Consider the following 17,086-nt stretch of genomic DNA (forward strand, 5'->3'; position numbering starts at 1 on the left):
TAAAAATAGCTTGCACGGACAACTAAAGGTAACGAACCTATTACTAAGACTATACGGGTTATGGCTATGGGCAAATTTGCCAAAATGTTGATGTATCCCTTTAAGGACTGGGTGCTAAGAGCATCCCCACGGCATGATGCTGCCACCACCAGGTTTCACAGTGGGGATGGCATTTGTGGAGATGTGCAGTGTTTGTTGTCTGCCAACAAAGTGTCTTATCTGATGGCCAAAAAGCACCAGTTTGGTCTCATCAGACCAAAGAACTTTCTTCCACTCTCCCATTAAGCTTTGAGTGGTGAATTACCCAGCCAACAGTGGTTGTATGTTTCTCCCATCTCAGCTGCTGAAGCTTGTAACTCCCTCAGAGTAGTAATAGGTGTCTCTCTCTCACTAGTCTTCTACTTGCCAGTCACTCAGTTTGTGAGGGCGACGTGAGCTAGGCAGATTTATGCATGCGCCATATTCCTTCCATTTCTTGACGATGGATGTAACTCAAGGGGATGTCCAGTGCCATGGAATGTTTGTGTACCCATAACCCTGACTTGTACCTTTCAATAGCTTTTTCTATTAGTTGCTTGAAGTGTTTTTGTGTGTTCATGGTGTAATGGTTGCCAGGAATACTGATTAACCAGTGACTGGACCTTCCAGACACAGGTGTCTTTATACAACAATCACTAGAGGCACATTCGCTACACTCAGGTGATCCCCACTTCACTAATTTTGAGACTACTAGCACCAGTTGGCTGGACCTCTGTTAAATTAGGTCAGTCACTTTACAGGAAGTGAATATTTATGCAGTCACTTATTTTACATTACATATTTTAGTTTGACATTACTGTGTAGAAATCTAATCTCACTTTGTCATTAGTTAATACTAATATGACCTATGCTACCTAGATTCCCGTATGTACGCTGAAATATTTTACTGCAGTTTCAATGTATAAGTAAAAAATACATTGGTAAACTCTCTTTTTGATTCTAAGGACCTCTTGCTTATTGTCTTTACGACTATTGTTGTAAAGTCAGTACTTACCCAACTCACAAATTCTTCTGTTTCCCGGTAGTTTTTCTTTCTGTTTAGTTTTCTTGATCTTGTTTGACCTAACGTCTGTTTTTAGAGTTTTTCCTGGTAAAAATATCCTTTCTCTTTCTGTTCCACTTGCTTTTCCTCAGAATTCTCTTGAGTATCTTTGCCTGTAAGCTTAAGTGTGTCACATCTTGAAATATGGGGGGGGGGGGTTAGTCAGAAGATACTGTATGCACATGTAATGCGCATGTAAAATGACCTTTTACATAAGTGCAAATGTTGTTCCAAATGACTGAAATCAACTGATTTGTTGACAAAATATGTTTCAAAGCTTCACAGCCATGATAACACAAATAAAATCTGATCAGTTTGTATCATGTGAAGTACAAGCTCAAATCAATGACAATTATGATTTCAACCTCTCGGGCTAAAGTGACACAATGGAGCATAATGTTGCAATTCCCTGCTACTTCCTTAATCTTCTTAAAACCTCTACAGCTGTTTCCACCAATCAGGCCATTACAGTCTGGTAGAGTATGAAGGTATTTGAGTTTTCACTGTCAAAGCTGAGAAAGAGTGGAGTTGGCTGTGGAAAAGGAAGCAAGACTAGGGGTTTATCTTGCCAAATTGTACTGAACTAAACTGGACTGATTGGTTTTAAAGGTACTATAAATCAGTGCTTTGCAAAGTGAAACCTGCTTACAGGTAGGGGCCAAAGCTATGATTGGAGGATTTGGTATGGCTAAATAAAATCAATGCACACCATATTGCATTGTGAGCAAAGCATTGGTAAATGTTGCGAGAGGACTTGCAGTTAGCCTTAATGTAGGACCAAAAATGAATCCACCCTCACCTTTCCAGTGTAATGATTGATACTAAAGAGAGTGTCACACTCCTGCCACATCCTGCCTCAGTGATTTTTTTAATGTATATCAATATATGTTGTGTGATGATATGCCTGATGATGGATGGGGAGACTTGAAAATGTTTTGATCTGTCAAAGAGGGGCCCTGCAGAAAAAGTTTGGGAACTGCAGCTCCAAATGAATGAGAAATAAACTAACTTTGGAGTCAAACACACCTTGTATTTTGTTAATAACTGCTTTTAATGTTTGTTGTGTCACCAAGGACTTAGCAGCACCAGAGATTAGAGGGGAAAAGTCATGATGCCAAGTTTTGTTTTCTAATACCTCAAAAAAGAAGATAAGTGCAATGACAAATTTCAAAACTATTTTTCAAAGGCTGCTCTGACCAATTTTAATAAAACAACATACAACAAAGACAACACTGAAAAACTACATTTAAGTTATATATTAAAGATGGCTTGTTTTATATACAAGATGAATCCTGAACATGGGGCAAGAAGGAGAATCCAGCAAAAACAAAAGAAAAACACAAGCTGTCGACTGTCCTTGGACCAGACTTTCTATACTGCGAAGTGTTAACATCTGTTGAAAACTATAGTGGCTCTGGCAATGACAAAATGTGCTTAAAAAGTTGTTTAACCACTGCTATACTTGAGAGACTGACCTTGAAAAGAGATTGTGTTACAAACAAGAAAATACAACAGATCTGGAAACTAAGCCTCAGCTTTCTTGTCTGTTATTTTCAGCGCCAATCCACCAACAGCCACAGTGAACAGGATTCAGAGATAGTACCATGATTCAGCAATAGGGATTAAGATGCAGGTGGTCCCAAAGCCTGGTCAACACCGACCATTTGTTCATTTTTTTCTACATAAACAAAAACCATCTCTTATTCAAAACAGGGAATGTGTGCTATAGAGCTCAGCTCTTTTTAAATGTTTGCTACAAAGCATTTATTTCATTGCAACAAAATGCTACAACTACGTCATCAACCCATCCAGCTTTTGACAAGCTCACTGACAAGTCAGCTTTCGTTGTGCTTCACTAATTAAAAAACAGACTCCCATGATGGGAACAATAATACTGTATGATAAAAGCATGTGACACTTCAGAAACCAACCCATCACAGAAAGTCGACAAAAACGACTATTAAGATCTATATCTATCCTCCCTCCTCGCTTCATTCCCATCGCTCCATCTAATCTTCTGTCTTTCCAAAATATCCCAAGAAGTGGTCGCAGTGGGATGTGTTCTCCTGTGATGTCTTTTCAGTGTGATGGCTTTTTAATTAGAGTCACTTTCTTTGCAGATCTGCTGCCTCAGGGTGGCTCTCGGGGGCAGAAACAGGAGGACAGGAATGAGACTTAATGCTGTTATGTTTGAAGAGGGCCTCGTCAAAGTCCAGCTGCTGGCCGCTGATAGTGACGTCCATGCAGCCGTGGTAAAACGCTGACACAGGGGTGGAGGGTAATGGGACATAGTCTAAAGTGAGAGCAAAAGGGAGAGATGATTAGAGACAAAGAAAAAGTGACACTGTAATCAAAATAACAAATTAATCTTAAGTTTAAGATCACTGACAGGAAGTCTTCATATTCTTGACCTTAGACAGCAACCTTTCATGACTTGTCTCAAGCAGCATCATGATATTATCTGGGGAGGACATTTCCTAAATACACGATGGAGCTTTCCCCTCCTTGTATTTGAACTCTTAAGCTCACTAGAAGCCAGTGAACTTTCTGTTGTGTAGTTTCAGTCAATAGATAAATCGTCACATTTTAGCCAGAATGGAGGTGAGTCAGAATTTATTGAATGAAGTTACAAGTTCTTTATATCAAACAAGATACCTTTAAAAGATTTCACTACTGAAATAGCACTGTAACGTAATTCAGTTCAGCTGTCATACTGATGTCCTTACGTCAGTACATCCCAGTAGTGTAGTTTTGGTGTCCAAGTGTTTTTTTAAATAATGGCATTATTAAAACACAAGACACAGCAAGAGCTTCTCATAAACATACACCCAAACATGCAGATTCAGATCATTGTTCTGTCTTTGCTTGTTCGAGAGTTATACACTAACACTATCTTCTCCCCAGCACACCTTTGTTACAGCCTCCAAAGGCATAAAAGTGCCTGAATTATACTGAATTAATGTATTTAGAAGATGGTAAATGAGCTTCTATAGATGGCTAAATACTTAAACTACAGGTCCCACTCACCCATTCACACACCGATGACAGAGGCTGCTATCAGAAATGACTTAGCCCATTCATGGTCATGTCACTGACACAGCTGTGGAAGCTATTTGGTTTGTGCCTTGTCCAAGGACACATCGACTTGTGATTCCAAGAGCTCTCTTCCAGTTAAGAGGTAATATCTTCACAACAGCTGCAGCCACTCAAAAGTCCAATATTTCAACTTGTTCTTTAATCAAAGGATGCACCATATTAACAACAGGATAACAATATCGGCTGATAATGGCTTAAACAGTTGACTACCTGTATTGACAGAAAGCATGAATAATTTAGACTTTAAAGCAGAACCAACAGCCCCACCTCAGCTGAAGTCTGTATTTGTTATCCTCATTTGTTATTTTTATTTCTTTCATTTTTTTTTTATTATTTTAAAAAGGAAACTTCTTACTTTGTGCATTATAGAGCTTACTGTCAATATAGTGCTGAGGCAGGATTTGGCTTGGTGTTAAAAATGCATTTTGCATATAATGCATGTTAAACAAAGACATTCTTCACTTTTCATTTCTGAATGTCTAAATTTACAAAAGAAGCCATTTATTATTTATGGCAGAATTAAATTTTGTTTGTACTGTTTTATGTCTATTTCTAAATACAGACAAATAGACTCACGCAATAGGACAAACAGCTTAACTGTGGTGCAGGAGACTTGGTGTTCTTTACAATAAAAGAGGTATGTACATGTAAGTATGTGTTATCTATATTGGCTAAAATGAGTTTGGTATGTCGGTAAAAATCTAATATCTTGCATCCTTAATTCAGAAAGCAAGTTTTACTGTGCAAAGCAAGGAAAAGTAACTTCTGATGTCATTTTAAGGTCATGTTATCAGTGATGCTGAAGGACTACATTGCCTGACATCAAGCCATTTGTATTAAATCACCTTGGTTTTGGTCTAAAATACCTCGACAACTTCAGTATTTAATTTCAAATTTTTATTACTCCTTATACAAAAAGTCAGGGTTTCTAAAAATGTGTTTTTTAAAAACTGAATTTGACTTTCTTTCATTTTAAAAGGGTAATGCAATTCAACAAATTTTAATGCAGAGCATGAAACTGATGTATTGCACAAAAAATTCATAAATTCTGCTCATTTTCAGCTCCTGGCCCTCAGTGGGCCTCAACTTACTAAGTTTAATGAAATATGTTTGCTCTGTATCATAAATTTGGTATATGACTTAAAGGTGCAGTATGTAATATTTATCCTTGTAGCATTTAGCAATGCAAACCTGGTAAAAATGGAACAAAATATTTATAAGTAAGCCTTATATTAGCAATATAAACATTTTTTAGAAGCCATTAGAATAAGGCCTTTATTCATTTAGCCCTCCATGGGCCCCGGCATTTTGGATTTTTGCATCTACAGTACCACAGATGTGACCAAACAATTAAAATTATATATATATATATATATATATATATATAAACTGACTTAGATAGGCCTACTTGTAATTATTCTGTTACATTTTTGCCAAGTTTGTTCCGAAAAATGCTACTAAGCTAAATATTACACACTGTACCTTTATGCGAGCCCCTGGTTTTTCTTTAGCCTCAGCAAGTTTTGAACCGCCTGCATTAAAACTTAGTACAGAAAGTTCTGTCCTCCATAGGATGAATTGTCAGTTCTAAACTTTTCATCTAGCACCATCATCTGGTCAAAAATTTAAACTGTAGAGACGCTTGCTTAACTCAGTTGATGGAACATGTGCCTGATTAAGTCTCAGCCCAGAAGCCCCCCAGTTCAACTCCAGACAGCAGCATTGAGCTCAGAGCAGCAGATAAAAACAGCTATGCTGTTTCAGCACAGTGGAGAGGATTTCATGGATTTCAGGTCTGGTTGAACTTTTTTTTTTATCCCTGCTGGCGGAAATCACCTGATTTTAATCAAATGACCAGATCAGGGTTGTTTGGTGATCATATTAAAACTATTATTACCAGGAAGTCACATTAGGGAAACTGCACTAGTAGTCATCTTCAGAGAGGTTACTTCTCTGCTCTAAACTTATTGCTGAAACTGACCTGGTATTCCTCCTACAAATGTACTGACGGGGCTTTGCATGGTGTTGTTTAGACGCTCCAGTGCCTTCTGCAGGGCCTCAGACGTTATGTAGGTGACAGTTGATGAGTTGGCCAAGATCCTGATTTCTGTGGGAGTCACATTCAGTTGCACCATTAGCCGGTCAGGATAGCACAACATGAGTGAGTCGAGTGTAGCCACAGAGACGCCGTCGAGGAACACTTGAAGATTCTGGAGTATAAAGGTCAACAACATCACAAAGTTTCATCATGCACATTTAAATTCACTTTGTGTGAAGACACGCTGAGTGAATTAACTTACTGCCTCTTCTTCTCCTTGTGTTATGACGGCGACTGACAGGGGGACTGTGTTGTTTTGGACCAGAGCAAAGAGGACGCCTGTGCTGCTGGATGGGCGTATGTTCATTATTACATCTACGTTCCAGCTCCCAGAATCACCTGGTAAAACACCCAGACACAGACACAAATACATTTCCTCTGTCAGGGTGGAAATGAGAACTCTGACAGTTGTATCCTGTGACTTTAGGTATACTTTTTACATCCACCTGCATACTATGTATAACACCTGTATCTTTCCCCCTGGCAACTTATTACACAAAAACGAAAATTAGGGAATATGATTATTTAAGTCGCTGAAACATGAATAAACTTGGTAGAAAAAAATCCCTTCTATGAGCACCATTTTCATTTATATCTTTTGATTTGTGCTAATCTTTATTTATACGCAAAGTAGGTCTATGTAGAAAACCAACTAAGGCTGAGTAGAGCCTGTCTTTTTTTAATATTACATTCCTTTTGTCCATGTTTCCTCCAGATGCTTCACTTACCTCCCACCCTAAAACACAGACATGTCTGGTAACACTCTTGTTGCTGCCTTAAAGGCATGCTCAAGTCTGCATTTAATCCTGCAGCTCTGTTCCTATGGCAGCTCAATGCACACAAAATTAAGGAATGAAAGCAAAGGCCATGTTTCCGCATACATAAGTATAAAGTATAACTTACTCACTGTAGTCAATGTTGAATTGTGCAAGTCCTGCCCCAGAAAAGAAAGAGCCTCGCTCCACATACACAAAGCAGTGTTTACTCTTCTTCTCTTGGATGACCTCTTTTACCCCAGACGCCCCCTGGTTCATTAAGTTCCAGCCCCGGATGCAACCATCGAGGCGGGGATTGATCTAATGGGTGCATGGGGACAAAACAATGGAAGAAAGCTGTCCTTATATTAACCCTGAATTTTACAAAGGTGATTCTCATTCATCTACTATACTGTATGTAGTCACAGCAACAGAATTTCCATTTATTGAGCAGCCGTGCTTACAGCTTTGACAAGGTTATCGGTGCGGTTTGGCAGACCAGCGATGTAAACCTTGGTTTCTAGTTTGCCATTCACTGAGGTGAAGAGACTCTCAGGGCTGTTGATGCTCATCACAGCTTCTTTGCTGATCTTCACGCTGATGCTGCTCTCCAGTTCATCCACAGAAATCTGCAGATTACACATACTGCAGTGAGTGACACAGTCTAACTACAAAGAGTGAGCTCCAGATCAAGCACTCCAGATTAGAGCACTTTATTACCAGACACACTCTACTTCCATTAATTCGTTTTTATTGATTACCAATTAAGATAGCTATAGGGCAACAAGTTGTGTATGTGTAGGGACATAGTGTACTCTAGACTCTTCTTACCACATGCCATTGACCGTCATTGATAATTTTTCCTCCACTGGTGACCTTGAATGTATGCTGGTTTTTGAACTGGACCTCAATGCGACCTCCTCTCAGCCCCAGCATGAACCACGAGTCCTGGGATGACTCAGCATACAGCACGACTCCTTCTGGGTCAAATGTACGAAAGTCAAATTCTGCTGCAAACCTGAGAGCCAGAAATAGAAAGACAGATGTTATGTGTTATAGATTGCTGCATGAATAGCATATTTTTGTTTTCTTAACATGCACGTATCACGGTGGTTCCATCACAAGAAGGCAACGGGAGTTTGAATTGTAGCTGACAGAAAGCCTGTTATGACAATAGAATGAAGCTCGTGTGTTTTGTTAAGAGTGATAAACACCACAAACAAGGACTGTTTACTCTTTCTCAGGCAAAATGCAATCACTTGATTTAACGGTCTAATCAAGAAATTTGTTAGGAACTGCTTTTCTGAATACATTTCAAATCTAAAGTCTGATTTTCCTAATGAATTCTATATTTCTTCGCTTACATATATTCAGAAATACTACTATATAAAATATACTAGAATACTTCTATTCTATTATAAAATACTTCTGACTTGGACACCAGTTCATTGGGTAGAGCAGGTGCTCAAATGCAGAGGCTATAGTCCTCAATGCATTGGTAGCAGTATCAAATCCTATTCCTGGCGCTGTTTAGTGCATGTCTTCCCCCCACTCTCTCTCCCCATATTTCTTATCTCTTCAGCTGTCCTTTCAAAAACAAAGGTAAAAAAGAAAACATTTGACTTTTGCTGAGGCAGAGCCAAAGGGGACTTTTTCCTGGTATTTAATTATTAATTCACACTGCCATGTATTATTCCAGGCCCCTTTTCTTCAGCATTAGCATTCAAACGATATATTTCACAATTTACCAATTTGTGAACAGCTTTACCCCAAGCATTTGCAAGTTCTATCCATTTTGTTATGGCATAAGAGTAGTAGATGTAAAAATCATGCCTCTGTTTTTTTTTCTTTTTTTGAATATTTACTGTCAGTACAATTACATGCATAGTTAAGTTGAGCCACAGCTATGGTTTGATTAGGCAATTACTGCTGTCGACTACTGTGCTTGTCCCAGTATACATTCACAGCAGGAGAATAAATTAATGGAATGGAGTCAGTACGTCTAACTCCACTAGCCCCTCGGCATCAATCTCTCGAAGCAAGTGACTATGGACCACTTTCCAGTTGACCATGCTTACAGGTAACTAAGAGGTTGACTTGGTACATGTCTGATGGTGAAGATATTAACAAATTTTAAAGCTCTGTACATTTTATTCATAACCTACAATTTACTTTTGGCACAAATGCTATGCATGCTATCCTTTTAGCTTATGGTGGTATTTGGAAACCGATGACTACCAGACTGCTATAATAAGCATTTATGCTCATCAACTTCTAGGCCAACCACTCCAGGGTGTACCCTGCCTCTTGCCCAATGATAGCTGGGATAGGCTCCGACCCGAAACAGGATAGATGATGTAGAAAATGGATAGCTGGATGGAACTTCTGGGTCAAAGTCCATTGCAGTCACTGTGGAACATGTGCAGAACACTTACATCTGGTTGGCCGTGCTAACTAGCTCACTCAAGTTTGTGACCAGCTACCCAGTTATATGTCAAAAGGTGAAAGCCTGAACAAACTTTACAGCTCCAAACATTTTGTACATACACCGGAAGCATCAGTGACAAAATCAGATTGGTTACACTGATTCCTGTTGTCGTATCCTGACAGATCATATGCAACGCATTGTGATAAAGTGCAACACGGCACTACATTTTCCCCGTCAACTTGTTCCTATTTCCCTTGCTCATGTTAACATGGACAAGGAACAAGGAAAGTAGGAGATGGCAATGCATCAGGAGTGTTGGACAGAAAGATCTTTTTGGTTTACTTTCACTTTTTTCCCCTCAATAGAGGCTTATAGCTTGTTTGTGAAAGCGGAAATTGTTGTGCATTAATAACCTCCATATCCATGTTGGAAATGTTAGGCATCTCACAGCCGTCAAAAGTCTGTCAATACAGAGCACCAGACTCCTGTTTCTCCAAAATCGCACTAAAAATTCAGTACTGAGTATTTAATGGATCCAGTGTGGACAGCAAGTGTGCAATGCTGCATGATGCAATGTAATATCTGACACTCGCATGCTGTTAGGACATGGTTTAACATATTGTATGCCTTTAAAAGTTCTGTTTCAGTTAGACTGACAATAATTTTCCTTTTTTTTTTTTTTAAAATACTTCATTAAGATTGTAAATTATATACTTATTCAGCCATTTCATATTCAAACAGGACTTTTTTTTACCTTTTGACCTCTATCTCACAGGTTTAGATATCGTACATTTGAGTGTGACAGACTCTCACTTTGTGTTCTCCGGCAGACGGAAGCGCAGGAAGATGACTGGAAGACCAGCAAACTGTTCCCCCAGGTAAAGCATCTCAGGGTGTTTGTAATCATACAGCTCCACACAAACAGGGATACTCTCACAGTATCGATGATCCTCGGCCAAACGAAGACCCTCACGGCCATCACAGTGACACGCATAGCTTCCCACTGTGTTGAAGCACTTCCCGTCACACACATCAGCCTCGCACTCATCTACATCTGCAACATCAGGGGGAAATCAGGCACATGATTGATGTATATAGTGTTTTACAGCTAAGGTATGTGCTTATAATATAATAGCAATAATTGTTAGTGCTTATAATATGTGGCAACAATGAGAAGTCTCACCATTGCAGGTCTTGGAAGTGAAGTTATATTTGAAGCCTTCAGGACACTGGCACTCGTACATGCCCGGTGTATTGACACACTGGGCAGGTTGTGCACAGATACTTGGGTACAAGATGCATTCATCAATATCTGGAAAATAGGCAGTCGTAAGTAGAAATAGTTAAATGATCTCAGGAGATTAAATACATGATCTTTGCCAATACTCAAAGCTTACATACAAAGGCATTAAAACAGCAAAGGGTTATCAAGAAATACTACAAAATAAATGAAAGAACAACCTTAAACCAGAAACGATCATGAGATTTAGCTCCCTTTAGAGCCTCATTGACACCAAAAAAAGGATAAGCAAATGTGCCACACTGACTCACTTTGATGTTTGTCAAGACTTTGTACTTAACAGGCATTCGACAAACTCACAGACAAACATTGAGGGCACTGCCCACACAAAATAGGACAGATCCAAGCATGTATAAACTGGGAGCAGGTTCAAACAGCTCTGAAATATAAGAGATATGAGGCTGATGGTCCATCTACTGTGTAAATAATGGGCCATCTTTTCATGCAGTAAAAGCTTTTCACATTCTCTTTCACAAGGGTTCACCTCAGGTCAGCTGAGAAATAACAAATGGTTTAGACCCCAAGGACAACAGCTGGACGGCAGAGTTTTTGTTTTGCAGTACGTAGCGTTCCTTCGTCCATATGGATAAATATAAAGGACATTATAACAAAGAATAATACACAGCATAGAATTAGTGTTTGCTCAGCTGCCTGGGAGCACTTTATGTCCTTCTCGATGTCTTCACATATGTAATGTAAGCCATTAACTTGTACGTACATACACACACTGATGGAAAGCATTAAACTGCCCACATATACATGAATCAAGTGCTTAATGACAAAAAATAGGGATGCACTGATAACACATATTTCCAGTACAAGTACTGATTTTTGGGTACTCACTGAAACCCAGTTCAAATATAAGTACTTAGTAATACATTAAATATTCTTTTAAAAAGCCTTAAGTTTGTTTTGTTTTTATCATATGTTCTTCATCCCATCTCTTGCCAATTTATCAATGAATATAATTTATTCTCCTCTACTTCTGTCATCCTCATTTATGTTCAGATATCACCAAACTGGAGACATGACTTAATAAGAGGCTAACATCATGCTTTAAAATGATACCCAGTATATTATCTGCAATGTTTTATGAGTACCAGAATGAGTACTTAGCTTGGTATCTGCACTGATACTCGATCAGGGCTTAACATTTACTTTTTTGTTCACCACCCACTGTAGCTAGTAGTTTCCCAAAGTTACTAGCCACTCTGAGTTTTCTCTAGCCACAATTTTCTTGTTGGAAATAACATTATATATGATAAAGGTGGGGCTGCATGGTGGCGCAGGGATTAGCGCTGTTGCCTCACAGCAAGAGGGTCCCTGGTTTGTTTCCCGGTCAGGACCTTTCAGTTTGCATGTTCTCCATGTGCATGCGTGGGTTCTCTCTGGGTACTCCCACTTCCTCCCACCACCAAAAACATGCTCATTAGGTTAACTGGTGACTCTAAATTGGCCGTAGGTGTGAATTTGAGTGTGCCTGGTTGTCTGTCTCTTTATGCCAGCCCTGTGAGTGACTGGCGACCAGTCCAGGGTGTATCCCGCCTCCTGCCCAGTGACAGCTTGGATAGGCTCCAGCCCCCCCGTGACCCACAACGGGATAAGCAGTCTAGAAAATGGATGGATGATAAAGCTGACTATGGGGTGCTAAACTTTACATGAACTAGATCTGCAATCCTTTAAAATGTAAATAAACTTTAAAGTATTCCTTCTTATCAACCCTAGAGAAACTCAAATTGCCAACAGTTTGTCAGGCATGGTAGCATATGCTGGTTTGGCACTCTGCTGCGTCAAACTTGGTCCTGTACTGCTCTGGCATCCTGATGGCCATCCTCCAGGCCCATGCCCCATCTCTCCAGGTATCTTCCAAGCTGCCCCCTCCATGACACACATAGACAGCCCAGTTGTCTGGACCAACCCACCATGTCCTGGGCACCGAGTATGCAGTCAGGTGGAAGAGGCCCCGGAAAGCACGCCAGGAGCCCGTAAAAGCGCAGCTGCCATTCCCATATCAGACAGCCGACCCTTCTCATCCAACACATCAGCATTAGATGCACGGCCCCACCAAAGGTACCCAAAGATGCACTTAAGAGAAGCCATCAAAAAAGAACCCAGCTGCTTTCCCAGCCATCAGCCAGTGCCCAGGCCCCACAAGAGTATAGTAAGACTGGAAGGACCAAGGACCGCAAGACCCCGACCTTCATATGCATGCTCAGATAGAGGGACAGTGGGACGCCACACTGTCTAAGTCTGTGGTTGATCTCAGCCTTGCAGTCAGCAGATCAATGGAGTATTCTGCCAAGGTAGGGGAACTGCTCTACAACTTCCATACTCTCAACATTTTCAGACACAGATTTGGTGATCAGCGATTCCAGATCAGTATTTCGGACATCGCCAAATGATACTACACAGATCGCTGCCCCTGTTACCCGCCCCATTATCCAGTCCATACAAAGCACTCTCTGAACCAGAATATAGGGCAGATATCAGCTGGATGTGCAGAGCTCCAGAATACTCCAGAGGGCATCTCTACTCACTGAGTTGAACGCTTTCCGGATGTCAACAAAGGCTGGAAGCAACCCTCTACTGAATTCCCGAAAGCACTCAGTGAGGACCTGAAGTGCCAGGATGCAGTCTACCATACGTACAGCAGACACTTTATTTATTAGTTTAAAAGAGTCTGTTAAAATGTACATAATATAAATGAGCTAGTCTGTATTAACCACGGATATAAACAATATGGCTGAGTGCAGGCGGATGTTTAGGGTTGCCTGGCAATAATAAAGTTCCAGTAATGATGCATAAAAAGTTGAGATGGTTGAGAAAAAAGGCATCAAATTTGGCTCTGTACTGCTGTTTTATGCTTGTAGAGCTGTTGTCTAAAAGCAACATCCCTCCCTCTCGTGTGACATTGCATTATTAAGGAATATAACTGTCATCAGCATCTTACCCACGCAGTTAATCTTGTCAGTGATGAAGTAGCCCTCTTCACACATACAGTGGAAACTGCCGGGGAAGTTTTTACATTTTTGGTTACATCCAGCTGGAAATTCAGGATCCAAACACTCGTCGATATCTTAAGAGTTATGGATCAAATGAAATTTATATCAGCAGGGAGTTCAGCCATATCAGAAGGTGACATACAATAGTCCAGTTGAATTAATTCAAAGCATTCAAAACCTATGTGGGATGCTAGACATAAGTCATTGAGTGTCACTAGTTTTTATTTGTGATTGGACTAAAACATTTTAATCTTAATAAATGTATTAGAGCTCACCATCCTCACAGCGCGGCCCCTTCCATCCAGGCTTACACACACATGTGAAGGAGGCCTGACCATCCTCACAGCGCTCTGAGCCCTCCTTGTAGCACGGATACGGCGTACACTGATTGCTGATTTCTACAAACAAGATGTTAATCAAGCAAGGGATGAAGAATTCCATAGGTGCATTTATGATCTCTAAAGGCTGAACCATAACCACTGACTTTTCAGTAAAAGCCTCTCACCTGTCACACAGGTACGAAGGTCGGATGGAATGGCAGAATCTGAGTTCTGGCTGGGTATGCCGACACGGTGTGAACCCAGACATGCTGTGATAAACAAGTTTTATCAGACAACGTGAGAAAAGCAAAGTCGATACCACAACATGTGTACAAGGACAATGAAATCTGCAAACTCACCAACATATTTGGGATAGAAGTATTCCTGAAAAAAAAACAAAAAAAAAAAACAGTAGGCAACAGAAAATGCTTCAATTCATGTTTGATACTAAAGAAAACAGGATGTAAACAGGAGAAGGCATGCAACAAGGTGATGTGTCAAATACTGGTTTATAGCTGAAAAGATTCTAGTCAACAAAATGAGTTTTAATATGAAGCATTCATCAAAAGCCCCAAAAGAAGGAATTGAGGTAGGGAGGTGTACCCAATGCTGATATAATCGACAGAGTCATTTGAACTAGTGAAATCAAATCAAGTGCTAAAAGTAGGGTAAAACACAAATTAAGTTATGTCAAAAGAATTCAGCTACAACTGAAGAAGAGTAAAAGGGTGAAGACTGAGTGGATTTTTTCAGCACAGGACCCCTGCGAGGGTCTTCTGGGGCAGCTTAGGGCTGTGCCCAACACAGATGGAGCAAACCATGAGACTAAATCCTTGAGTGAGACTATCTGGGGTTGGAATCCATTGAAATTAGGCAAGACCATCAGTTGAATCAGAGTTGGCTGGGAAAGAAAGAGCACTATAACACTGTAATTTTGTAAAAACAGATACCCAATTTAAGTTTATTTTCATATGCTTTTGTTGCAAGTGTGCTGTCCTTTAAGGCTTAAAATGTTAAAAATGTTCAGTTTTATTCAAGAAAGCACTGAATTTCTTTGTTTATGAATGGGGCTTTATAAATATTACTTTAAATTACATCAGTGATCTGTGAAAAAGAGATGTATTTTTGCTTTTTTCTTAAACATATAGGTCAAAACAATAAAACACATAAAAGGCTTTAGCCCGGGATCATGTCTTGCTTGCAAGTTCTTTCGCTTATCTTTGAGTTTTCTGTCTTCATTTCTTTAGTCTCAGCATCACAGCTGTCACTAATCTGATAAGATGTGGCTAATCAGTGAGATTAATATCAGCCCCCTTTCTTACCGTCTCAGGCTCATTCTCAAAGATCTCTCTGGCCTCCTCCTTATTGCACAGTTCCTCTATGCACTCCCTCTCCAGGTTGCCCGGCTTCCTTTCCTCAAACAGAGAGTTGGCTCTCTTGTGCCTGCTCAGGAACTGGGAGGCTCTGCTTTGGCTCAGGACTGGAGAGACAGACACATAAATCACTCACTCATTCAAATACACTGCATGGATCCACGTTTAATTGATCTGATGTTTGCAACCAAAACAAGCAGAGTCCTGTTATTACTACCTCAGGGTTACTCTCACATATGTGATTAATATAGGCAGGCACATGCAGCTACATTAGAACAACACATGACTGATCCCAGCAGGAATTTCAGTCCTCTGTTTCACCATGACAGATGGCTGATGTAGCTGCAGCCTGGATGGACAAAGTAGACAACTGCTATGAATTGGCCTGGAAAAAGGGTCATTGCGAAACCGTAATTTCCCAGAAATGACCCTTTGTGGTGGCAACAAGCTGCTCATATTGACCACACAATTTCACGGTGGAGACGGGAGTCATAACCCCTCATACTTTCTGTTAACGGCTGTCAATGTAGTTTTTAAGTCCTGAAACGTGTTCACATCCAGGCTGAAAGCTTCTTTCAAACAGTTACTAACAAGCTATTCCGTGAATTACTCCACTACGCTGGGTTCAAAGTGTAAACCGCAAACACTTACATCGATAAGCATCGACGAGCGTCACAAGAAATACGAGACAAGCCAAGGATTCCCCAAGTGCCCGCTTCTTTCTCCACATAGTCGAGCCGTTCTTCCTGCTAGGCCACGGTTTGGCTCTGAGTAACGGCTGGCTGGCTGCGTTCAGGTCCGTGAGAGGGGGGAAAAAACTTTATTCTTCCCGAAAATGTTTTCGTAGGGAGAGGAGGGGAGGAGTGGCGGAGGGCGCCAGGAGAGCAGATCCAGAGGGGAGTGAGGGGAGGCAGCTAGGGAGCGCTGCTGACACACTCACCCACACGACCATTGTTTACTCACAGGACAGTGTTGATGCGCGAGCTGAGTTCAGGCAAGAAATAGGTTTACTAATGACACACAGAGGGCTCAGGTGGTCTCTGAGCTGCTGACACACATAAAGACTAACGATATTAATGTACATAAGAAATGTACTTGTTTTTAAATTAACGTCACTCTAAAGGTAACATGCCAAATTCAAGCAGATAAAAAGGGGACACGCCGGTACAGTTGAAATCCCTCTGACATTTTCAAGTGCATTTCATCTATTGAGTTTCCAAAAAAAAAAAAAATCTCCTTTAGAAGAATTTTATATCAACTGACGTGTCACGTAATGACAATTACATTTTCATCTTTTTTTGATGAAAAAATGTTAGTTGAAACCATATATTTCTCGTGCCCTTCATGGCCCTAAATGAAAGTGTACTTGGAATATGACCTATTAACCCATAAGACACTTTTCACCACTTTTTAACTGTTATTACCGCTTTTGTGCCATCTTTAAACTGACACTTTTTCCCCACTTACAGCCAATTTTTTAAAAATCATTTTCTTTCCACATTTAATCAATTTAAGCAACTTTTTGCCATTTGTTCCTATTGCTACTACTTCTAGTCAAATTCAACCAATTTTTGCCATGTTCAAAAAAATGTAAATATCTTTAAGCCATTTTTTTTTTGCCTCTCTTAGCAGC

The 17,086-nt window shown here is 40.2% G+C and overlaps 1 protein-coding gene across 2 annotated transcripts; it reads right to left on the minus strand.

The window, feature by feature from the left end:
• Positions 1 to 2,255: 2,255 nt before the first annotated feature.
• On the minus strand, positions 2,256 to 16,396 carry pros1 (protein S). 2 transcript variants are annotated; one of them, XM_041787199.1, is made up of 14 exons: positions 16,105 to 16,396; positions 15,403 to 15,560; positions 14,440 to 14,464; positions 14,266 to 14,349; positions 14,096 to 14,158; positions 13,709 to 13,834; positions 10,642 to 10,770; positions 10,272 to 10,512; positions 7,862 to 8,048; positions 7,495 to 7,659; positions 7,183 to 7,351; positions 6,478 to 6,614; positions 6,159 to 6,387; positions 2,256 to 3,374 (listed from the first exon to the last, which is right to left on the minus strand). In XM_041787199.1, exons 1-14 carry the CDS (start codon positions 16,181 to 16,183, stop codon positions 3,187 to 3,189), a joined length of 1,980 nt encoding a protein of 659 aa, XP_041643133.1. In that variant the 5' UTR covers positions 16,184 to 16,396; the 3' UTR covers positions 2,256 to 3,186. The 2 variants fall into 2 exon arrangements, with proteins under 2 accessions (XP_041643133.1, XP_041643125.1); XM_041787191.1 differs by having other exon boundaries at positions 14,036 to 14,158; positions 16,105 to 16,395.
• Positions 16,397 to 17,086: the final 690 nt, after the last annotated feature.

This window comes from Cheilinus undulatus, linkage group 1, assembly GCF_018320785.1.
Source record: "Cheilinus undulatus linkage group 1, ASM1832078v1, whole genome shotgun sequence".
Taxonomy (NCBI): Eukaryota; Metazoa; Chordata; class Actinopteri; order Labriformes; family Labridae; genus Cheilinus; species Cheilinus undulatus.

What these genes read in the sequence shown, in the direction of transcription:
- pros1 (XM_041787191.1), bottom strand. Translation starts at nt 16,183, where the DNA reads ATGTGGAGAAAGAAGCGGGCACTTGGGGAATCCTTGGCTTGTCTCGTA. An exon ending in ATGACGGTCAATGGCATGTG is followed by an intron (nt 7,660 to 7,861) that starts GTAAGAAGAGTC and finishes TGTAATCTGCAG; the next exon opens with ATTTCTGTGGATGAACTGGA. An exon ending in CCGATAACCTTGTCAAAGCT is followed by an intron (nt 7,352 to 7,494) that starts GTAAGCACGGCT and finishes TGCACCCATTAG; the next exon opens with ATCAATCCCCGCCTCGATGG.